Below are 26,239 nucleotides of genomic sequence, written 5' to 3' on the forward strand. Positions count from 1 at the left end.
TGTTTACTGATGATTAATGACTAGTATTTGGACAAAGGTAAACAAAATTATTAATAAATTGGAAGAAAGTGAAAATTGCCTGGGGCCCATTACCAAAGAAAGGGTGCAATATATCTAGCCAGAATGTGCACTTCTAACGCACTAAGCTCGCCAATGAGAATACAGAAATGACAACAGCTACACGCATTAAAACTTGTTGCTTTGTTACTGCATAAGCAAATGTTTGAGCAAACTACATATCTTGCCTTTGTACTGCTGCCTATAAACTCTGACTTTGTGCCCAGCTTCTTGCTTCATGACGTTTATTATTAATAATAAAACGTAAGAAAAATGAAAGTAACAGCCATATTGATTCAGCAAAGCAGCATGAGAATATTTAATAGCCTGTGCCTTTTACCTGATTCAATTATATTCAATTTCTCTGAAGTCCAATTTCTTTAATTACACTACAAATCTAAAAAGACTTTTTGTGTTATCAGATACTAATTATATCAGACAGATTGCCATTCATCTGGTTATAGCAATATTTGTTTCCACTGCCATCACTTAACATCAAAACAGTATTACCACATCATCACTTACAGTGGAAAAAATACTACTTTTCTGTATAATTTTGTGTCTAGGTTAGTCCAGTTAAAGGCATGAGACACTCTTTGCTTGGTTTGTATAATTAATATGTATAAATACTTTGCTTACTCTTAAACTAGGGTCTCTTCCAATCAAAATGATTCTATGATTCTACTATTCTATACCTTCTAATTTTAGGCAAACTTCTCTCTGTGCTAAGGAGGTCTAAATCTCTACTGAGTTAGGAAGATAACTTCAGAAATGGAGAGAATTAGTAGATTGAGTCCCACTCAGAGGGGCATTTCATAAGGGAAAAAAGGAATAGAAGCCTGATGAAACTTTTACAACCTTAATAAACAGAAAGAGAGAAAAACTTGCAAGTGGAAGTGAAAAAAAAGAAAGAATGCAGAGGAAATCACAGTATGGATAAGAAAAGAAAAGCTCTGAATCAGGTTACACTCCCCTGCTTCTGCAGAGGATACCTTCCATCGATGTCCTCTGTCTTCTCACACAATCTAGCCTGGAAAAACTGAAACTGCCTTAGTACCTCTCTAAACTTGGACATATGATTATCATTCTTTCTCTCTCACCCTAACTCCTCTGGGCTTCAGAGTTTCCTAGAAAAATTATTTGTTGTTTAAAAACTACGGAGCTGAACTTCCAGAGGCTCCATTAAGGCAGTGGCCACTAGCATTCAGGGCACTTAATCCTCACTTCATAAAGTTCTGGTAGGTCACTTTTCCTAGACCTTACTTACTTGACCTGTAATTTAAAATAATCTCTTATGAAGAGATTCTCGTGCACTCTCCTCTCCCACACCATTATGAACGAATGCTCCCCTTATGTTAAATCTGGACTATACTTGTATTAGGAACCTAACGGTCAAGTAAAGAAGGCATACTGATATGATAAATCACCTCTAACAAAGGAGTAGGACCAAAAAAAAAAAATTATAGCCACACATTAGGCACAGGAGAAGCGATGCAAAATCAAAGGATGCTCCCAGATATATTTAGGAAGATCTAGAAAAAAATACATCCCCTATTAAATGGAAGAATGCATCTCAGGAAATGATAAAATGTAGGTTTGCTAGCCCTCAGAGAGAGAGGGAGAGAGAGAGAGAATATTGTATAGTTTTGGGAGGATTGTATTTCACTAGGGACATTTGTGAATGTAATGAGCTAAAGAAGGGGTAAGACACTGACTAAATTGATCTATACAATTGATTGTGCTACACTTGATAAAATAATTGTGTCAGTCTCTTCTCTACTCAAAATAAACTTAACAACTCTAAAACGCAGTAAGGTGAGCATTAAACATCATCACATACTCTGTCACACTACTCTCATTGTTTCAGAAACCTTGGAAGCACCTGACATTTACCTTCTCTAGCTCTAACATTGGAATTGCAGAAACATAATTAGGAAAACTCTGGTACTCATAACAGAAAAGGTCAGCAATGTGCAAGCTAAATCTGATAACATGCCTAATGTGCTGCCAAACATAACAGAATGCCTTCCTGATAATGAATGATTTTACACACTGCCATAAAGTTGTTGCAAGAAAATCAGATCAACAGGGGGCATGCCACTATGCAAAAGACACATAGGAGATCGTGAAATATTCTTTAATAGAGGTATATTACAAAGTCACCACTGATGGAAAAAATCTACCATTATAAAAGGCCATGTTTTCAGAAATAATCAGATAAATAATTTGGGCAGGAGACATAAATGACAGAAGTTTCAACATTTGGTAAGCCAGAAGACATTATCTCATCAAAGGCAGTGTACTTCATGCCTGCAGCCAAGAACCAATACAATACTACCTCCACAATGTAAAGGATAGGTTTTCTTTTTCTTTTCTTGTAGTAATCAATGTAAGTAGAGGTTAGAGGGTTTAGTTTTTCTTTTTTTTTTTTAATACAGAAATACTCACGCAGCAGTACAGGCTCTGAGTTCCTCATGCAAAGACTTCCTCCTTACTTGTGCCACTAATCCTACATAAACTAACAGTGAACTTTAAGAAAAATGAAAGGTAATCTAAGGGGTTCTTTTGATAAATGACATTTCATCAACAGCGTCAAAAAATATCTCATTACTGAAAACTGAAAGTAACACTTATTAAAAGTTTTCTGCCAAATACCTAAAGGCAGGTTAAACCTTTAGTGAAAAATGTTATTTAGAGCTTGCAAACAACAAGAAAACATGTATTTGTTATACCTGAATTCATCATGAGCAAATAAAATCTATACAATTCCCATGCCTATTTACAGAGTATAATTTGTATTGGATTGTTTCATTTTATTTTGCCATTTTTATAAGAAGTTGCATTTTTTACAAAACTAGAGGAAAAGCAAAATACTGTCATAAGCTACAGTGGAACTTTCGCCTCTATGTTCACTTTTGTTAAAATTCAAATTACAGAACTCGCAGTTTTCCAGGAATTATCACATACATATCTGTGATAAGAGATCTTTATGTTTTGGGACAGTAGATCCTTTTTGCAAAGCTGTATTAAAGGTAAATGCTAACTTTGTGTTATAGTTTCTCCTATACCTGAGTCATACCAATCTCTCTTTCATGATTAATGTAAAAGCCTGCTATTCTTTTCATGTGACACATATCGTTGCCTAATTAATTAAGGAAAACAAATCACTTGTAATTTAATGTGAACCTTCCCATTTTTCAATTTTATTAGAAATAGTCACATGAATTTAGGACAGGACAAATTTTTGAGGACCGACTGTAATGACAAGCCAGATGATGATCAGTTAACTTGTATAAGCTGAATTTTCTCAGCAGCAGACTGTAACTTGAGTAAAGAAAATATCTGATTGTCCTTTCTTCGGTGGTCTATAAAAACAAAACAAAAATCTCAAATACCCTTCTGTCTAGTATTTCCCTATTTCCCTTCACATATGCTTTTGTAACAAGCTTTATCTGAACAGTGTGTGCCTGAGGCAAGTATTTATAAAACAGTACCAACATACTGCAAAACATTTTTACAGGTGCTTACTTCGCAAAAAAGTTCACAGCATAAGCAAATATATTTTGTTTAAACTGTATGAAGAGAGGCATGCCAATAAAAGGAAGTAAACATGCACCCCACAACTAGATGATAGCATCAATAAAAGTGCAATTATACTTCCAGCTTTTTCTTGCTGTTCTTTTGGTAATGATCATAAGAAACGGACTGCATTTTCTTGAAATGCTACATATGCATAACATGCACCAAAAAACTAATGAGCATGCACTCACCATGTACTATCAGGACATATTCTGTGCTGTTTCGGCCAATAGGATTTTTTGCTTCACATCGGTATGTACCATTATCTGTTTTGTTTAAGAAACTGATGCTTAGGACCCTGCCGTTGACAACCATTCTCTCTGGATCTGGTAGTTCTCCACCATCTTTTGTCCACAGTACTGGTTCTGGCCTGTTGGATCCAAAGCAATGCATTTAGTCAGATACACAAAGCATGTATATGCAACATATACATCAGAAAATTATTAATAGTATCCTGCCATCACAGAGTATTCAATTATCATTTGAGTTACTGGATATAATGAACTGTCACGATTACAACTTCACCATCCTGGATGGGAACTACTAAAGAAAGTGAAAGAACAAGCAAGGAAAAAAAGAGAAACAAGAAAGGAAACCAAATGGAACTGGAACAGGCCAAGATCTTCCCTAAATCAAAACCAGGTGCTTGTAAGGTTTCAGAGTTTGGCAAGATGCTTGGCAAGCTAAGTGAAAACAGCTTTCCATTTGTGTGATTAGCAATATGGTCTTGTGTGTGGCTGACAGGCATCAGAAATCATGCAAGCAGGCTGAAGTAAATGTAAGTGGTTTATAAATGGATTCTAAAATTATTTAGGCTATTCACATTCCCAAGTGCACTTGCATATGCTGAGTGTTTTTCCTGAACCAGGCGTATCAGTCTCAAAGTGGCACATCTTACATACAATCTAAATTTGTTTCTGTAGCTGCATTGTGTCACAGCCCATCCCTTTCTCCACCCTTTCTGCATTCTTCCCTCAAATAATTGCTTGTTATGCATGTTATCACAAGCAATATAAGATTTGACTTTAAATCCTGGATTTCCTTCTTTTGTGGAACCTTTCCTCCTGTGCCTCATCAACTCAAATCCAACAAGCCAAAGGCAAAGCACTAACAGTGATAACCCCCTGGCAAGTTAAGGGCACTGCAGAGAAGGGAACTTACAATATTGCAGATTCACATATACCTTCCCACTGGCAAGTGATACCTAACTCTTTCCTAAAGACCTTCAAGAAGGTCCACAGTTCACAAGATTTGCTTAACAGACAGTGGGATGCATTTATTGCTGATATGCAGTCTTAGCTTACATGTAACAAGATCTACTTTCAAATTTACATGAGGAAAATCACCAAAAAAGACAGATCCATAACTGGGAATAAAAAACTGTCTTACTGAATATGTCACAAACAAACAGAACATCTCAGGTCCTTAGATACTAGGCGTTAAAGCAAGATGTATATATAGCCTGGGAATTCACTGCTACATTACTTGTATTTGGTAGCTTTGTACGTTATAACTCAAACATCGATCCTTTTCTTTTGGGTATGCTACTTAAGTAATTTCAGTCAGAAGCAGTTCTAGATTTGCACATTTATTTGGTAGGAGAATGTTACATTATATTTCCCTATTGAAGTATGCAGTTGTATGACTAAGTAATAAAGCAAAATATAAAACGCTGTTATAAAATCAGCAGAAGATAATTTAGTTGCAAGTCTTACCCAAGAAATACTTAATTTCATTAATTCAAGCAGGTGTTTAAAGCTTATTAAATATAGTGAGTGTTAAGCATAAGAATGAAACCTAGATACCTAAGGAGAGACTTTTGTCAAAAAGTGGCTTTATGCACAGAAAAATAGTCCTAATGGCTGCAATGACATATTTTCTTTTAAGTTAGGCATGACATGTAAACAAAGTGAATTTTTCTGAAATGCACTTACTGCTATATAATTTATATTACTTTTTTCCAAAGTAAAAATACCATAACTTATGTTTATCTCAAAAAATAGCAGACTTTTATACACATTTAAATAATATTTGGATGATACCTTGTTAAATAATTGGTGAACTTTTTACCTAGACTGGCTATTATTTAAAGTTATGCTATTTTAGAAAATCATATACTCAGGGAATATAACAAGATTCACATAATTTTAAACCAAGGATTAATGTGTAGTGTGCCTTATTTATATCTTACCATAAATATGTCTTAATACTCTTCCTAAGTGCACTTTCAGGAACTGGTGTCTAAATATACATGATATACACAATATACACACTTCTTTTCTGCTTAATGTGAGAAGGGAATCTAGATGTCCATGCTGTTGCAGAAACCTACCCCCACAGAGTTCACAACATTAAGATGTGACTTGCTTTGGTATTTTAAGGTGGATTTGTTCAGTTTTCTAGCAAACTCTTCATTGTTCCCCACTTACCAGCTTACTGTGAATCTATAATCCCAGGAGTGGAAATTCTGAAACACTTCTGCTACAATGTGCACCATTACCTTCATAAATGGCATGTTAAAGCAACTTCTGCACAGTGGTAATTTATGGAACTTACATTTTAAATTGAAATTAGATGGCATATCCTAGGGGAAAACCCACAGGATAACAAATAAGTATGAAATGGAGCCTTAGATATAAATTATTCAGGGAGCTCTGTCACATTGTAACATACCAACTCTAGTCTTACAGAGAGTGCTTAGCTATGGTTGCAAAGTGATGGTGGCAGAAAAATCACAGCCTAGAGAGGGGCAGATCTACATACTCTGGGTGTCAGGGAAGTTGCTGATTAACCGTTAATATCAAGCCATCCTGTGCTGTCTTAGTAGCAGCAGAATTCCTGGGCAGCTGACCCATGGTCAATACATCGTGGTGGCTGGACACAGCTCTCACCGCTCTCAGGGAGGAATGGTGCCTAAAGCAGCACTTCTGTCACAGTCACAAAACTGTATTTCGCCTGCACTGCTGGGAAGCTTTGAGACATTCTGGTCTAAATAATTCCTTAGTTAGGTAGAAGTGAGCCAAGAATGCAAGACATGCTCATGCACCCAGACCGGCATATGTGGCCGTGGCCAGCATTTACGAAAAGCACGTGTGTTTGTCCATTTTCTGTGGTTCATTCCTCCTGTATTCTGCCACTCCGCCAGCATCCACAGTCATTCTGTCAGGGATGTTGGAGGGCACATCTCCTGTTCTTTTTTTTTTTTTTTAGATCTACTTAGTATTTACCTGTTGCCTATGAATGTCTGTAATATCTTTTTGAATCTGCTTATATTGTATGTCAACCCAGCCTCCTGTGGCAATGAATTCTGGAAGTTCCTACCCGCTGTGCAAAAAACGTATTTACTTTTATCTGTCTTACACTGATCTCCTAGCAGTAGCAATGAATATTGCAGGATATGGTAAATAACGCTTCTGCATATTATAACCTTGCATAAGTTACGATAGCCTTGAACTGAGTAGGCCCCTCTCTTTTTTTCTGTGTTTGTTTGCACTTGATATCTTCTAACATTATTGGCAGGGGGAAAAAAATAACAACAAAAAAGGTTAAAGGAACTGTAAATTTAGAGCATATTGGCTATTTCTTGATGATTACTTTAGTACCTTCATTGTCCAAAGCACAAATGCAACTGAAACAGTGATGGGGAAGCTTTCCTTCTGTGGCACAAGGCACAGAGAAGTATGAATTGCCCATAGCTTATCCTTTTGAAACATGTTCATGGGTGCAGATCCAAACAGAGGTCCTTTCTCTTACCCAACACTTTGATGGGGTTCTCGCTCACCTGCAGAATATTTAGGTTCGACATTCTAAACCACTAAACAAATATATACACTCCTAATACTGCACATTATTCTTCAATGCATACATCTCCAACATTGCAGAACTTCGGCTTTTCTTCACGCACTAAAGAGTTGTCATAATGTTATGTATTACTGTGTGGACTGGAACAAAGAGGATATCCCTGCACCTTGCATTTGTGCTTACTTCAAGCTGGATCACTCTTTCCAGTTTAATCCCCATTTTTCTCAGACAATCCGGAAAACATCTGTCCTGGAGCACAATAGCTATAAAGTTGGAACAAGCACTGTGGCCACTAATGCAATTGCATGTTACTACCTTCACATATTTCTTGACATAAACAAGCTTACTGACCTACTTTGTCCTAATAGGAGTGTGCAGCCTGCTGGTACCAATGCAGTCACCTAAAGAATAGGCCTGTCCTCCCCCCCCTTTTTTTTTTCCTTTCTCATCGTGGATGAGAGGTGCTTTTCTATATCCCTGGTTTGATGCCTCCCACGTGGACGTGGTTACATGGAAATGAGCTGTGCTATTAATACATCTCCATTGGGCTGGGTTTCAGCAGAGCTGAAACACCAAGATGTTGTTTTCTTTCCCAAAACATAGCTCTGCTTCTGGCTTATCTATTCTAATTTGCTCCCAATGTGACACCTTTTAAAACAAAAAATAAAAACATTAAGCATGCTGTACTGAAGAAATTCTTCCAAAGACACAGCTCAACTGTGATAGCCCATGCTATTTCTTTGGCTTGTACGTGTTCCTTTTACTGATTTGGATTCATATGCAGCTGCCTGCAGTCGTGTTATCAGGACTATGTCAAACTGAAAAAAGCCAGAGATACTAATCACAAGCATACTAAAAATCCTTAAGTATGACTAATGACTTCTCTGCTAGCCCCCCAAAAGAAATTTGAACTCTATACTCCCTCTGAAGAATGGCTAAGTGGGCTTAGATTTTGGTATAATTTGTGTTTAATCCTAGTAGAAAGGCCCAGAAGCTTTCAGTAACTGACTTGCAAGAGGGTAACTAGTATTTGGTATAAATAAATGATTTTGTGAGCTGTCTTCATGTTAGCCTTAAAACTTGACATAAAAAGTAACAGAATTTAGTATTCTTTCCTAGTCAAACTGAAATGGGATTGCAATGATGATATCAAAAAACTGGTATCATGTTCCTGGATGATTCGTGGTTTTTTATTGTGGAACAGGAGTTTTCTTGCACATACCTTAGCAAAGCATTGGTAAATAAAGCAATTTTTTTTTTCTAATCCTGAGGCTAAGAAAAATTTTCTGCCAAAATAAGTCAGAGAGAAAGCTAAGGGCAAAGTGGAATGTGTTGGAAAAAAAATGTTTTAAAATGACAGTCAGATTTGATTAAAGAAGAACACTGAGGCACAGACTTACTTTTTCGACAAATGTTTATGTAACTAACTTGAAAGTTAACAGTTAAATAAGTCCACGTTAATATTTTTTTATAATCCAGGCCTTTAAAGTTACACAGTAGTATTTTAAAACAAGTTTGTCAATTTTACATGCCTTTCTCCATCTTTAATCAAAGAACTGTGATGTTTCAGTGCTTTCCTATAATCCTGCTTTCTAGCAATGTCTTTATATCTAACTATTATACTTAACTTAGTCTTCATTTAAAAATGATCCATAGATCTATTACCTCTTCTTTCCACACAAAGTGAATTTAAATGATGCAATCCATCCCCAATTGAAAGTTCTTGGCTTTCCTCATTTTTGTTGCCCTTTTCTGATTTTTGTGTAGAGAAAGTTCATGTACAAAGTGTTCTTCACTGAGACCTTAGTGAACAACACTCAGATCACTTGCTGACCCATAATACTTGCACAGGATAACCTTTTAATTTCCATAAGATCGCACTCAAAAAACTCTCACAACAACAACAACAAAACAGAGTTGCCTTTTTTTACATTCTCAGTTTCACTGAGGATATATTATCATCCATCTGGGTATCTCAGCATCCTATCAAAATTTTGTAGCCAATAAGGGTAAAAATCATAAAGATGGAAGATGGATTTGTGGAATACTAACAGGACAAGTAAATTCATTATTTTTAGTATGGCCTCTCTTGAACAATGCCTTTTACTTCTTCAAATAGGGCACACTGAAGTCCATAAAAACGTAATCTAGTAGTTATGCTCAAATGAGTAATGGAAAAGGTATCACTGCATTTATCAGAACATTTTTTGTTGAAATCCTGGTGCAATGTTAAAAGTCACCCAATGGAACAATTGCTTCATTAATTTGAAACTTACAGTTTCTCTGTATTGAGAATCTGGATTTTTAGGTTTGTCAGTTAATCAACCAGTTGAAAGTTTAAATCCTGAGGGAACCTCTTGTTTATGTAAAGTTTCAGTCTGATGAGTCATATTGGGATGAGCTGGTCTGGGAGCATTTCATCTATCAAAAACATCAATATCCACAGTCACTAGACTTTCATAAAAGGCTTGGATAGATGGTTATTATTTTACGAGATAAGAACTCTCTGTGATTTTGTAGTTCTGCAAAGCCCTGAGTAACCTTCATAGAGTTTTTCTCCCCAGATGAAATAGTCAAGAATGTCCCAAGTACTTTTAATGAAGTTCTGGTTTTAAAGAGCTTTAAACATCACAATTGACTATTACATTTGCCTCCACTTTTTGTCTTTTAAGCAGCTCAGCAGACATGACGTAGCCTAAGAATATTTACGATGCCCTATACCAGTGTTTTTAAAATAGTTAAGAATAAAATTATTAATACCAACATATGTTAAAAATGAGGTGACAACATTTGCCAGGAAATCAGAGCTATAAAGACAACAGGAGAAACAAGAAACATTGAAGACAGTTGCAGTGTATTATGCCTTTTAAAAATTTACTTAAATGATAAACTTAAAGAGGCGACAGGAATCTCAAACTGTTAGTATTCATTCTTTACAGAAAAACAACGCCAAAAAATAGGAAAAAAAAGAGTTAGCAGAAAAGGGAATTAAAAAAACCCCCAAAACAACAAAAAACAACCAACCAAAAAAAACCCCCAAACGAAACAAAAAACCCACAAACACACACACCAATAACAAAACCCCAAAACAAAAACAGTAACAACAAAACAAACAAACAAACAAACAACAACCAAAACCTCACACCACACCAAACCCCCTTCATCCCTCACTTTCTGTCCTGGATTCACATCAAAGCCTTTCTTTTGTCCATCACAAATGTACTGGGGTAACAGGCCTCCCTGCCTCTAGCTTGTTTTGGATAAAACGGGCAGTCGTCTCACCTTCAAACTGGCTCAATGGATTACAATTGCTAACCATGTTGATATGACAGACTAAATTTGCGGCCCAAAGTCCTCATCCCTCAGTAGCCTGTGAGACCAACTCATTAAAGTGACTCAAGAGATTATTTTCAAAGCCAAGGTAGTTATTCTTTAACCCAAAGATACAAAGTATAGATTGCTAAGGGATAAAAGAGTAATTTTTCATATTCATACTTCCCCCTATCTACACTCTAATCTTTCCTTGTAACCAATTTCAAGGTTTCTTTCAGGTCAGTTAATACCCACCTTTGCCTATAAGAACCTGACTGTTCTCTTTCTGCCATAATTCTCTTTCCTTCTGTATTTCTCTCTCATCAGGCTGATAACCCATTTCCCTTTATCCTTTAGTATCTTTAGAGTCTAGGACACCCTTTGACCTAAAGCTTTCAGCCCTTAACACAGCTGTGTAATGCTGCTGGTCTCTGGATAGATTTTTTTCCCCAATTGATCACCAACCTATTATAATGTTAACTTCTTTAAAACTATTTACCTGTAGTTTTTTGCTTTGCCCTTTGTGCATTTCTTGTACCCTCTCCCCTTAAATCTTTTCTTTATGTTAGTCATTTTCAAGAAGGCAAGGCAATATCAAAGGAATATCCTGAAAAGTGCATAAGACACAGATATGTATATATAAAAGTATATATGAAGTTTCTTACCTAATTCCAGTATTATTCACAATCTTCCCAAAGAAACCTGCTGTGAGTAACATTTTGGAGACTGGCTTTCTCATAGTCATGAGACAGATCAACAAAAGATCTTATGTGAAATCAAAAGGTAACTTATCAGTGAATTGCATAGAAATATCCCTGTATTCTACTATTGTAAGCAGCAGGGAGGCTAGAGATGGACAGAAAGATTGTCTCAAAAAAACCCAACATAAACCCCCACAACTTTGTGAGGGAGATGCCATAGGAATGTAGTCCAGAATTTAATTTGAATAAACTCAAAATCCATTGCCACATTTGCCACAAAATCCATTGCCACATGAAAGCTTAGGGAGACCCCTAAGCTTGTTTACGAAGTACCATGCTCTCTAAAGTAAGTTTGATGTGAGAGGGAAAAAAAGGATACAAAATCGGTGTGCTCAATGCTTTGGGTGATCCACTGCCTTTCCGTGATCCACATTAGAAGTGAAAAAAATAATTCAGACCATTATAATTCATTATGAATATTCACTGTGTCTGTGTTGGAGAAGCAGTGTTTTGTCAGGGATAGTTTCATTGTGCCAGAGCAAGCCCATTGTGCCACTGCAAGCCCTTCAGCTTTGAAGGAAATGCAAAATCAGAGAGCTCACAAATGTGCAATATGGCTGATGGGTCAATGTCAGAAAAAGCTTTGTTGTGATATTGTGCAATACATCAAAACTGAGGTCAAGTCAGCAGATTGTCTCAATAGTGGAATACATACAAAACCATCACTGTAATATGTGATAACACAGTTACTTATTTAAGTGATTTCTTAGGCCCCCAACACTGGAACATCCAATTGGCCAACTCAGAATAAATCAGTGAGACATGAAATCAAACTGTGCACAGTTGGTTGCTAAGGCCATTTATCGCCCCAAGTACCTCTAACTATTCAGAGTCAGGAAAACACTTATCTAAAAAAAATGCATCCTCTTAAAAACTGTTCTTGTTACAAAGATTTCTGAGAAAATACCATAATCATTCAGGTTACATGTTTTATTTTGCCAGTTTCAGCAGTGCTGCTTCTAGTGCTATTCATTTCTTTTAAGGCTTTATCTGAACATATTATCCGATCTCCTCTATCAGAAGAAGTCTCTTTTTTGTCTTAGAGTTATTAAACTCACCTTGCAGTGAAATTACTATTGCATACCATAAAAATAACATGCTAACCCCTACAAACGTCACCTGCCTTTAAAAAATTGAGACAAACTGTTTCACCGTACATTTTTTAGTAAATTCTGAAGGAGACTTCTGTTAAAAATTCTTCTACGTGCTCATAATAAACTAGAAAATATAGAAGTCATTCTAAGCAAGACTGTTCTCTTGATCTGGAAGAGAAATATGGTCTATTTCATATTTATCAACTTTATTGATCGTTTCCTCTCAGCCTGGCCTCCCTCCTCTCCTATTAGTAGCTACTCAGTGTTAGGTTAGGTTTGACTGCCAAATGTGCAAGGGAGGAGACAGTTCTGGCTGCAGAGTTCCTACTTCCCTTACAGAGCCCTGTTACTTAGGCCAACACCATTAGCAGAGGCACCAGCAAACCCTGATCTAGCTTTCCACTGTGACAGACAGCTAAATCTTGTTCTGATAATGGAAGGTTTGCACAGACACTCAGAAAGTCAGCTTTTCTAATCGACATTAATAACTTCAAACCCATATATCAATTTATTTGCTGAATTGTACCCTACAAGTTGAAAAGCTTATATTTTTTTTCTGATTAACAAGAGAAACCTTATTATCTTCAATTTACACAAGAACTAGAAACCTTTTTGCAAAGTTCATAGCCTCTCCAAATCACATGGATCTCCTGTGGAGTGAACAAATTCAGATTTTATGTCTTAAAGAGCTTGATTACTCTTAAATGAAAATTAGCTATAAACTCCTGAACTATTGACAAAAGGTTTTAACTGTGTGCCAGTGTGTAAAGATAGACAAGGATTGACAGGCATCTGCTAATGTTTAAGGCTTACAGTTCGTGCTGCCTATTTAAATTATTCAGCCTGTGTTTTTAAGTAATCTTTCTATTTTCTACATTTTTCTATCTTTTGGCAATTATCATTTCCGCAAAACTTTTTCCTTAGAATATGCCGTACTGAGAAACTGTTCCAAAAGGTATTGCACTATCTACCATGCATTATTTCCTGAGCCTAGAACTTCTGTGTCACAACAGCTCCAACTATACATTAAAACATTAATGTGCATTAAAATCCTTGTCATCCAAATCTAGTATATATTCTGCAGTGGAGCCACTTTCTGATTCACATGAACAATGATATTTTGTCCATTGATCACTGAATTACTCTGACCATGTCTGAATCAAGAATTAATCCAGCACTACCGTAATGAGTTGAGACTACCGAAATGAGTAAACACTGAGTGTGGCCATATAAAAATTCTTAAAAAAGTAATGTTAAAGTTTTCACTCAACATACTTTTTGTTAGTACTAAACAACAAACCACATGTAGAATACTTTCTGCTCTTAAATTGTTACACTCAGAATTATATTTAAACCCACTTTAAGGATAAATATCACTAAGAACAGTAAGCCTTTGGTTTATATGATAGTTGCCTGCTTCAGCTATCATTTTTGTAGTAATGCAAAAAAAAAAAATTATATAATTCCAATACATAAAACATATTTTCTAATAGCAAGTTCTAGAGAAGGCAAATCTATGAAGTATTCTAAATAAACAATCTTTTTAACCTAGTGTACATTCAGACATCTGTGTTTCGGGATAAGCTGTAGCAAAATATTTTTAACTCTCATGGAAGTGCAAAATCTATTTCAGTTTTTATAGCTGTTTTAAGAATGTTTAATTGCTTACTGATTGCCAATCTTATTTTGGTGCAGTGAAATCTCTAAATGATTTCAGACTTCATTTCAAGTTTGTGCTTTAAAGTGACAAAATAAATCCAAATAATACTCTTCTAAGACACTATAGTTTTACTACTTGTATATAAAAAAGAATTTAAAAATGCTTCTATTTTTATTCTTCTGAAGAGCAATACTCTTATGTTTGAGTTTCATCATAAGACCTCAGACATCCTTCATTTCTTCATTCTTCATTCTGGTTCCAGTTTATTGTGGTACTGAATATTTCCCCTATTATATATCCAGCCAGTACTCTTCCAAGCCTGACACTTTCTTTATAGGCATGCTTTTGGGTTTTTTAATCCAAAATTATTTTCAAGATTTTATTTTCTTTTGAGATCTGAACTCTTCAGATGACTTGTAAAATTTCCTGCAGTCTTTAAGTGTTTTATTGCTGTTATTTTTATTGGTATCCAACCAATTTGCTAATTTTTGAAGTGAAACAATTTCTTCATCAGATTAAGTGGTAGATCTTGTGGCTAATTTTCTTCAAGAAATACAGATCTCATTGTCTTCACTAACACATTTTTTTTCTTCCTTTTTTTTTCCTTTTATATTTAAAACTAACCGCAATTTTCCTTACACCTAATAGGCCCTGCCAGTATTTTGATATGGCTGTACTTATGGGTTGAGCTTTTAATTGCAAAATTGCATTGTTTCTGAACAGTCGGACCAATACTGCAGAAATGGTTGCACTTTACTTTAGATGTGTGTATGATGTATATGCTCCATATGTACCTAATTTTTAGGAGGAGGCTGCCAGTTTCCATTCTACAGCACCTTTTTTTTCCACACACTGATGGGATACTACCAGTACCCATTTCAGGACAGTCTTAAAAAGAAAAAAAAAAAAAAAAAAGGACAAGCATGTTGTGCTTATACCCTCCAACTTCTTGATACAAATTAAGATTAAAAACACTGCATGCTTTCTAAAGGGCTGTTGGTTTTCTCCACCCTTTTTCTTGGGCGTTTGCCTCTGTAACTTCCTCAGTCAGAAAGTGAAAGCACTGCAGGTATGCTAATTTCAATGGGCTTTCATAGCAGAGAACAGTAAGAGCCATCAGCTATCTGTTCTATGTAGTGCCCATTCTGTAACCTCACATTCTGGTTTTCCATGCTGCCCAAGTCTCTTCCACATTTGTCATATATCCCATCTACTTTCAAAGTTCTGGTGTCTCATTTCATCCCCCCTCCAATTTTTTGCTTTCTCTGAATCTGACCAACTTCCAAAAAAACAGGTTGGACATTTCTACTCCTTTATACTTTCTCAAGTCTTCAGATGTTTCTGCACTGGGCAGGCAATTACTCCCATGAAAGGCAAAATTTGCTGAACTGCTTTATTTCTGCCTTCCATCAGTTATGAATGTAGAACCACAAAATGGAGGAGGGATAAAGAGTTTGCCATATTTCCAAACTTTCAAGGCCAGACCACCACTTAGGAGCAAACAGGGAACTGAAGAATACAGGTACACTGATGCATACAATAAACAAAAAAGTAAACCTCTTTTAAATACATTATTAGAAAGTCAGGAAATAGGCACTGACTTTTTTTTTTTTTTCCCCCCAGATTTATTCTGAAAGAGACCTGGATATTTTAATGCATTTTTAGTATTTCAAATCAAAATGCCTAGTATTTTAGAACATTTTTAGTAGCCAGCTATTAACCACACTTTTTTATATGTATTTTAAAGTCTGAGGCTCAAAATTTTTAAGTTCAGAGAAAACACCATGATCTCAACAGCTTATGAACAGGTTTCATAAAAAGTGCACTTTGAAATCTTCTGTCTGTAGAAAACAATGGTATGTATGGCTATACAGTTCATTTTGTGTTGCCAGTTTATAAATAATTTATATTTCCTTTAAATTTTAACCAGGAAACAAAAAAAAAAAAGTCCTCCACAGAAGGGTAACATCTCTCTCAGAAAGACTCCTGAGGCTAAAAAGGCAGAAGGAGAGCTGTAAGCCAGTACAGCTGCAGGAAAAAAAAGAAAAGAAAAAAAAAAGAAATTAAAAAAATCTTATGTCATAAATTCTGCCTTACTGTCTGGGAAATGGAGGCCCTTGGAGAAGTGACAGCCACTGTCAGCTAGCTGACACTGGCTCAAGGACAAAGTATTAGGTAATTCTTTGCAGGGAATATCTGCAGGTTGGCCTGGACTTGACCACAGATTAGATAGGTGTTTTCCAGTTTCTATAAAGTAACGAAGATGCTGCTTTTATATCAGAAGTCTTGTATTGAAGGCCTGATATCGACAGATTGCACAACAACAAGCTGTTCAGGTGGATGCACAATGTATTATCTGCCATGCAATCATTTAGCAGCCCTCACATGCAACGGATAAGATATCCCTAACGACAGATCAATAATTAAGGGCAAGTGACAGCCTTGCTTTCAGAAAATTGTGCCAGAAAGTGAAGGGAGAGAGCTTCTCCGTAAGATGCATCTCCCTCACTGCTGCAGGCGGAGGAGCAAAGCAGACTCGGTGAAGCCGCCACCTCCTCTCGAGAATGGAAACTCCGCAGAGCCCCAAGTTCAGGCTGACGGCCAGGTAATCCCACGCAGGGAAAGAAGTGAGGTCCATTCAGGGCCACAGCAACGTTATTCCAGTCAGAGGAATGGGTAAAACATGAAGCAGAGAAACAGTGATGCCCTGAAAGCTCCTTTTAAATTCTGGAGCTGGAAGTATTCTGGATAAGTACTGGAGCACACCACGAATATATGCCCTTCCTCTGTTCTTCCTGGGATGAGTGCCGTATATTGATGTGCAAATTGAGCCTTTCAGCCTCATAAGCTAAGACCTACACTCTCAGAAAAGAGCAGGGTTGTGAGGCAAAAGTAGAGGAGAAACTATATACAGATAAGTGAATATAAAGAATAATTGTCACACCTTGCTTAAATATTTTATTGCTGTTCCTAGGGGCTTTTTCTTTTCTATCAGAGTACAGCTAAGATGATAAATGGCATGCAAGAATTTCATTCTCATGAAAAATCATCGATTAAACACAGAAATCTTAATGGCCAGGTTTCACTATAATTCTAGTTCTATAGGCTTCTAATTATGTAGTCTGTGTTCAAACAGCTAAATCTTTGGGCTTCTTATACTGCTGTCTACACCTTGTTGATTCCTTCTTAACCTTTAAGAGCTATTGAGAAATTAGTAGATTTTTCTTTTTCATCAGCTGTAAGCAAAGCATGACTATAAGAATAAAGGACAATAGAAACTGCAGCGGATTAAATGGACAATGTCTGAAAAAAATGTATTTCAAAGACATGCAAATGTCAGCAGTATTAAGATAATATGGTGCTCAAGTGGATGCATCAGAATGGCTGCTGAAAATTACTGGGATTAACCAGGAACTATGCTCCTAATGTTAATGAAGTACTGCTGGGAATAGGAAGCAGCAGTAAAACATAATGATAGGATGTGCACACCTTAGTTACTACGCATTTAATAGAACAGAGGAAAATAATATCTTCTCAATCAGCATGTCTTCAGGTCCGTTTATAACATTGTGTGTCTTCATAGAAGTTTAGAAGCATACTGCATCCCCAGCCAGGGCAACAAGAACTGGGGAAAATACTGATTTATCAGAAATAACAGAAAAATAGCAGAAAGAGCTTCACCACCACTTATTTTAAATGTTTTACATTTTCATATTATAGGATTAAAAAATGTACACTTTCAGAAAACTAACTTGGCTTACATAGGCTGTGCTGAAGTGCCGCATAAAGAGAATGGTGGAGACTGCAAGAAAGAGGAGAGAGGAGGTAACTACTGTAACACCAGATTTTCAGTTCCATTTTCTCTTTTTTCTTAATCAACATTATGTCTGCTGATGATAGCACTACTGCCAGTTGAGGCCCGAATGGTATATCAAGGTATTAATGAACAAAGATTATTATGAGCCTTTTTTTTCCCTTTGATGAGTCAGGATTTTAGATTGCTTAAATATTTCAGGCTGAGACACTGATAGATATTCAGATGCCTAACTTTCACTGTTTTCAGTAAGAGCTGTGTCTCAGCACTCATGAGAAACTGCCTCTGTTATTACAATAAGCTGAGAAATCCCATCTAAGAAACACCAGCTGCATTTTCTGAGCTAAGGTCAAATGCTACCTGGCACAAGAATCAAAGAGGAAAATGAAGAGTGGCTGATTCACTTCCCCTTTTTCCATTAAGTAAACAGTAGAAAATCTCATTCACAGTTACTTGCTTGTCCAAATACTACTTGTTTAAAACCATTTGTCGTTGATGTAAGGCACAGTCAAGGAGAAGCCTCATGAAACTAAAATTCATTCATGTGCTTCAGGTGCAGTGACGACACCCAGAAACCTGATAAAAGTACCAGTGCTGCAACCTGAATGACACGCAAAGACTATACAAAGTCTTCAGTACCAACCCTCATCAACCAAGGTATGCTCTTCTTGACTTTCAATGCATGTAAGAACATCACGAAGTTTGGGAGATGTAGTAGAATATCCTCTTTTCACCAGACAAGATTCCCTTAAATAACTAGGTAGAACAATGACATTTCTAACATCTTTAGCTGAATCATGGGTTCTTCTCAACAAGTAACCAAATGTTGATATTTATCACAGTTATAGGAGCATCAAAGGAAGAGAAATACACCATAACATTTTTGTACCTCGGTTATATTTTTTCACCAGTGTCAAAAAATGCTGATGTTGAAGCACACTGTATTAGATAATAATAAATAATAAAATGCTTCATACTTTCAAGGTAATAAAATGAAATCTTAAGAACAATACACTGGGAACTTATGATTATTTATATTTCAGAGCTAAGTCCCATACCGTGGTCTCTGTCAATTTCTTCTACATTGAAAAATAACTTATGAAATAGTAATACAATAAAGGAGAAAAAAAGAGACAAACATTATTTACTTAGAGGAGTTTGCTTTTCTTCTCCCAAATGTATCATTATCTCCAGATAGAGGGGAGTGCTTTAGTTCACTCAAACTTCTCTCACATAGAAAATTATTCATTAATACTTCATAGCAATAACTTTTAGCACTGTAAAGGAGATACCTTCAAGCTCTCAAAGGGATCCAGCTTCATTAACATCTAGTCCTAGCAAGACACAACAGCCTATGTTCAACGCTTAACAGCACAGAAACAGCTGTACTGGATCAGACTAAAAGTTCAGGTACCCAGTGCCTTATCTCCAACACCAGGGACAAGCAGATGTCTGGGGAACAGGCCAAGCAGAGATGTTGCCTTCCAAGCACTTCTCCAACCTGCAACTGTCTCAGGCACTTCTGAAACCAAGCACAGTTTAAAAATAATCTGTAAACCTTAAGGATTTTCCTTTTCCATTAACTTACACAGTTTTCCCTTGAACTACCACAAACTTTTACTATCTGCCATATACATTGACAACAAATTCCCAAAGTTTACCAGTCATTGGATGAAAAATGACCTCCTTGCTTTGCAACAGAACTGATTCTTACTAGCTTAATTCACCCTTAAACATTTATATTTGAAGAAAGAATGAGCCAACAATCCCTAACAGCTACCTGTTTGACATTTACAATTTTGTAAATATCTGTAATATTTCCATTCTATATCAACTGGGCCAGCAAAGGGCACATTTTCTGTGCCCTTCAAAGAACTCCAATATGTTTATAAGATTGGATTTTCGCTCTGGAAAAAGGGATCCTCCCTGTAGAAAGTTTGTTTTTATTCATATGTCTTCTAATTCTAGTCCTTTTTATACTCTTTACTATTGGTGAAGCCCAGGTGTCAGCCATATAGACTTGCACATCCTGGGATCTCTCCTGAAGTCCTGTTGTCCCGAGTTAGTAAGGTGGTTTTAAGCATGAGGTTTCCTGTCACTGTCCATAATTCAACAATCTCATCCTTGAATTCCCTTTGAACACCAGCGTGAAACCATCTGGTCTTGCTGGCTTGCTACCGCTTATTTTGTATGTATGTTCCACAATGTCCTCCACAGTCCATTTAAGAAAATCCTTGATGGTGAGCATCTCAAAAAAAAAAAAAAGGATCCAGAAGGATCCAGTCTGTAATATACCCAGTTTCTTCCACAGTAAATATGGATATAGCACATTCATCTGGCTTCCCCTTACAGCCTGATCCTCCGTTGATCCTACAAATGTACTGGCATACTTCCTGGTATATATCAAGAAAGACTGTTACTTTCAATTCCCTTTGCTAGTTGCTGATTAAACCTATATATATATATATATATTAGCAGTTTGGCTTACTGCATTTTCATATTTAATCTGCCAAAATCTAAGGATTTCCTTCTTTTAGAAAACAACTTCAGCTTTTCAAATTGCAGCTTCATCATTTTTATTACTTCACTTTCTCTTTTGTTTAGCCTCACCAATTTCTCCTTTTCAAGTGTTTCTCCTAGGTGACATGCCTTGACCCTGTGTTTCTAAACTCTTTGTTTTTTTATTTTTTTTATTTTTTTTTTTTATTTTTCAAACATAGTCCTCAGGCTGCCTGGAAAGATTTAATTCTCTTAGCTGCTCCTTTTAGCTTCTTTTTAACAAGATTCTTCGTTTTTATGTAGTTCTCATTTTTGATGTTGATTACCATATAATTGTCTAGACTTCACTTATTGCCCTAGGTGCAAACTGCAAGTAAACACATTTTAAAGAACAAGCTGAAGGTAGACGGTGCTGAGAGCTCCCTCGGTCTGTCGCTCCCTGGGACAAACCGGCTCCATTTGGAGCATTCCAGAAATTGTGTGTGTGAGGTAAGAAGATAGACTAAGGATATTTGAGAGCAGTAGAAAATAAGAAAAGAAAGAAAATCACAGTTACGTAGCAATTATAAGTAGAAACACTGACCCATCTCCCACTTAAATCCTACAATTCCCCAAGGATCCACACTCCCCTGTACCCTGTCAGCTCACCCAGCTCTGAGCAGGTGTGGCTGGATCTCTTGCTCCTCCTGTGGGGACATCACAGTCCACCCCACTACCACTTCTTAATCCTAGTCACGATGGTGGTGCCTCAGGGAAAGCCTGTGTAAGAAAGGGCAAAACACTGCCCAGCAGTGAGGGGTGAGGAAAAAAAATGTGAGAAACAGCCCTTTGAGCACTGAGGTGAGGGGAAGAGGAAGGAGAGGAGGTGCTGCAGGCAGCGGAGCAGAGATTGCTCTGCAGCCCCTGGAGAAGACCACTCTGGAGCAGTGTGAGGAGGAAGGAATGGCAGAGAGGAGCTGGTATGGACTGACCACAGCCCCTGTTCCCTATCCCCTGGCAAGGGTAGATAGAGGGACTGGCAATAAATTAAATTAATTTTCCCTGAGCTGAGTCTGCTTTGCCCGTGACAGTAACTGGCAAGCAATCTCCCTGCCCTTATCTCGATCCACGTCCTGCTGAGTGGGGTGAGTGTGAGAATGTCTGGGTGGGTGTCTGGCGGCCAGCCATGGTCAACCCACCACGGACAGGTATGTGGCAATTGCCGTTAAGCATGGAAGGAGATACACAAGAGAAAGTTACAGGATCCTCCACTAAGTTGTAGCCATCTTTTCTGTTTTCCAACGTATAAACACTAAATACTCTCAAGTTGTTTGTATTATTTTGGTAATGAATAACCTTTGCTGTTCTTCCTCTCTACAAGACTATTCCCTCAAGCCTCTGCTGCATAATGCACAGAAACAGGTATGCACACAGCTCAACACAAACATCTGTGATGAAATTTTAACTTCAGAGCCCCACCAGCCAAAACCCAGTAGACTCACCTCTGTCTTCCAGTTAGATCATTCCCTGACTGGGTTATCTACCATTAAGAGCTCTGGCATGGCTGCTCAGCCCCTCAGCTGCTTACAGCAGGTTCTTAAATGAGGAACAACCAAGACAACTAGCTGTAGCAGTTTCTTGGTAGTTCTCCTTGCAGTTCTGCATTCTTCCAGCCCACTGCTTTTGCTCTCCTGTGCAAGACTACAAATCACAGACTCCGTTTTCTTTAGGTCTTATAATATACATTTTGGAAACAGTTTACAGCAGTACTTTAAATACTAAGCCTTGAATCTGGAAATTTCATTTTAGCTAGCCAAACTTAGGTCTGAGAAATCTCTGAGATTTTCCTCACAATAGAAAGGCAAAGACTATCTAAAATGAACAATGACTAATTTGTAATGTACACTAACAATAAATGGTGTTAATTTATTCATTCTCTTACCTGTTTCCCTTACCTGTCAGAAAAACAATCCTACTTACTTTGTCATATCCATTTGTTCCAGGGCTAGGCTCACATACCAAAGAGTATTGTTAAGCTTACGTTTTCACACCTAAAAAGGTTGTTTGAATATTTTTCCAGCCTTTGTTTTCCAGGCCTTAGCAGGGGGCTTAACTGTCTGGGTCAACACCACAATGTTCTTTGCATGGAGAGATGTGCACTTCCTTCCATCCATACAAATGCCATACATTTTGTAAATATGTCACCCATTTGGCATATTTGTCAAAATATATGTCAGAATAGTACTCTCTCAGAGCAACTGAGAACAACTGTATCAAGTGATTTTCCCCAGCAATAACTCTAGGGAATGGAGAGCAAAGGCTTCTTAAAAAAAAAAAAAAAAAACACCATGAAAAAAGACCAGTAATATATGCACATAACACTGGCAAATTCAATGGCTATGTGAACAGGTCTCACTGCCTTTCCCATGATGGGGCAAAATCTCTTTGCTGTGCAGTGGAGCGATTTCACCACCTTTCAAGACAGTTCTCTTGGGTTTTCCTGTAGCAAAGAGAACTGCTGCCAATAGGCACTATGACCCTCAGTTTTGTGAGGAAACTAAAATCGCCAATGCAGTTTTGGAAAATTATGTAAGCAAGCACTGGATTTACTGAACAGGTGTCGCTGATGCAAGTGCAGTATGAGGACTAGTGCAGTATTAAGTAGGAACAGGGCAGGGATAGGCATCAGTGCTCACTTAAAACACAAAACAAAAAACAAAAACCCCCCAAAAACCCCAAAAACCAAACCCTCAACTCGCTTGTGGCTTTGCCTTTCACATGTAAGACAGCCATTCCAAAAGTATGCCAACAGACCTGACTTTATTGTTATACTCCCATACTCAATCCATTCATACCTCTTTTTAAAATTTGAACACTGACTGAGAATTTATAATTCTGGAGAAGGATGATCAGGCAGAAGGTTGCATTTGAGTTTGTCAATTAAACTGTTTCTTCCAGTGTCCATTTTCTGCACCTCATTTGCACATTAATCATACGTGAGCCCCAATTTTGCAATGACTGATGAGCAAGCCAATACCAACATCTCCATAGGGATTCAGTGATTTCAAAAAAGGGTACACTCTGAGCTTGAGTTCAGCATGCCAAGAGCTTGAGATCACAGCAAATGTACAGAATTGATGTAAAATAGACCAAGTCACAGAAACCTGCTTCTGCCTGTTTTGGGTGAAATAGGAAAAAAGTAGATAATTGTAATTTAAGAAAAAATATATCTAACACAGCCTCACAAAGCTAGAGAATGGTGAAAAAGAAAAGTCATTTTTGTATTGAAACTAAGGAACCAAAGAAGGTAAAGTGACAGTGGAGAAAGGAACAATACAAACTATAGTCAATAGGGGAAAAAGTAGTGATTCCAAAACCAGTGTCTAACTTCATAGAGAGGTTATGTCTTCAGAGAAAAAAAAAAAAGAAAAAAAAAAAAAGAAAAAAAAAAAGACTTTTGAATGAAAGGACACTGAATACAAAGAAGAAATTGTAAAAAAAAAATCTGTTTTGATTTTAAGGTGCCCTCCTTACACTGTTTTATAAATGCACGCTTATTTTCCTTTAGAAAGATGGTGTTTTACCCTGCTACCTTACAGCTTGTATGTGTTCTCAGGGCACTATGCTGCTATAAATGTGGGGTAAAAATGCAGATATGCAATGAACTAGTGTCCACTGTAACACTGGGTGTTCCAGATCACATGTGCTACACAGGGAACACATTTTGGTTTTGTAATTGTGTAACAGAGAAAATACCATGAGCATGATTTAAACATAGTAATGTGTCTTCTTGTATTCTACTGCTAATGGTTGACTGAAGACTGCTGTAATTTTACCTGTAAGTGTAGCTAATCCTTTATCTATAGAAACTGAAGTATCTAAAAGACTGAGCATCATATCCTCTCCCAAAACTTTTCTTTCTCATGTTTTATCTTCCAGTCCAGTACTCATCTAGAATTATCCATGCTGTATTTCAATTTTATCTATTATTATATTTCATGGGTCTTTTTTTGTTTTAGAATGTGTTCCCAACTGAGAGCAAGGAAAAGAATTATTTTGAAAGGCATACACATGCAAAATGAATTTAATAAGCAATAAAAATGCTGCATTTAGTTCTTTTTCACACTGTACTTTCTGCACCATTTTATGTGTAAACACTGCAGAAAAGGGACACTTAAAAAAGAGGAAAAGCAATTATTGAATTGAGCCTATTAGGCAATGTGATCATTTTACAGAACACTAAAGGAAGTTCTTAAGCACTGCAGGAGGCTTTATTGTAAAGTGTAATTTTCAGACAGGCACTAATGCTCCCACCTGTTTCTTTTTGTGTCACACTTTTTATAACACCAATTTCCCTGCTCCCTGCAAAATACTGGAAAAGAAAAAGGCATAGAAGGTCCCAGCTGTGAATAGAAGATACAACCTCCCAGATGGCCAGGATGTTTAACACAAACTGAAATTTAATCTATTAAATATACATGCTGTATCTCAGCAAAAATGTTACCTGCTTCTTAGTGTGTTATCTGCTACATCACAGCATAATTCCACAGGGAAGGTGTAATGTCAATGAAATATTGGTGTTGAAGGTTACAAGCTACATATTTACATAATCCTTTAAAAATAATTGGCTTTTTCTTGCAAAGACAAACTACCTATCTGGAAAGTTTCACTAGGCAGTTTTTTTTCTACGCTTCATATGATATTCCTTATAAGATTCTAGAACATTTTACTGAAAATGAGCACTCATTTAACACAGCGTATAACAGATGCCTACTAAATCAAGGCAGGAGATACCATTAGGATGAACTCCTTCAAAATGACAATAATTTAAAAATTGGTCAACTGTCTAAAGAAGGTAATTACAGTAACAGTGTCAAAGTTTGCACTGGCAAGTGTTGCCAAGTTTGGCTTCAATAGAAATTTAGGCTGGCATCAGTGGCTATTAAATAGAATTGTTTTAAAAATAAACTGGGCATAAAATTTGGGTACTGAAAAGGTTCACCATTATTAACAGTTATATATATTCCAATCTACAAAAATTCTCTCACATGCTATGTGATAAGTCTGTGTTGCATATGATAGTTTCTCTTTATCTTCCTGACTGAAAGAGCTTGAAATGTAGTGTTTAATACTGATAAAGGTATTTTTATTTAGACACTGCTGCCTATATGGGTGGAGGATCTAGATGCTTAACTTACAAGTCTGTTTGAGTTCAGCATGCCAGAACTTTCTATGTGGTTTACAATAACCATGGGACACAGGGTGATTAACTTTAGCCTAGCATTAACTAGAATTCCTTTCTAGGCTGCTAGGTATTCATGGCACAATCTATATAGTAATCTACAGTGAATAAAATTTATGCAGAAAATGAAACAATTTCTTACAGAACCTCCATCTCACCTCCTAGAGAAGCTGGGAAGTGTATCATGTCAAAGCAGGAAAGAAAGAAGTGGACATGGGCAAAAAGCTGGCTGTTAGAGTAATGATTCAGAATCTAAACCTGCCAATTTGATGTAGTTTCAAAGCAATATTGGCAAACTACTTACACCAAAATGTTAACAGCTGAATGTCAAGTGAGTTTCCACAATTTTCTCTGCTAGTTTCTGATTTCAGACTCTTGAGCATAGATTTGTAGATGTGCTAAGAACTCATTGTTACAATTCAAACCAATGATGAGCTATCT

General features: G+C 36.8%; 1 protein-coding gene across 3 annotated transcripts in view; it reads right to left on the bottom strand.

Moving 5' to 3' along the window:
• Positions 1-26,239, bottom strand: part of CADM2 (cell adhesion molecule 2) — a 670,830-nt gene that overhangs the window by 63,242 nt on the left and 581,349 nt on the right. For all 3 annotated transcript variants that reach the window (XM_065635796.1, XM_065635804.1, XM_065635787.1), the window contains one exon: positions 3,828-4,006. In XM_065635796.1, the coding sequence (XP_065491868.1) occupies positions 3,828-4,006 (179 nt within the window). The remainder of the gene's footprint in view (positions 1-3,827; positions 4,007-26,239) is intronic.

This window comes from Caloenas nicobarica, chromosome 1 (genome assembly GCF_036013445.1).
Source record: "Caloenas nicobarica isolate bCalNic1 chromosome 1, bCalNic1.hap1, whole genome shotgun sequence".
Classification (NCBI taxonomy): domain Eukaryota; kingdom Metazoa; phylum Chordata; class Aves; order Columbiformes; family Columbidae; genus Caloenas; species Caloenas nicobarica.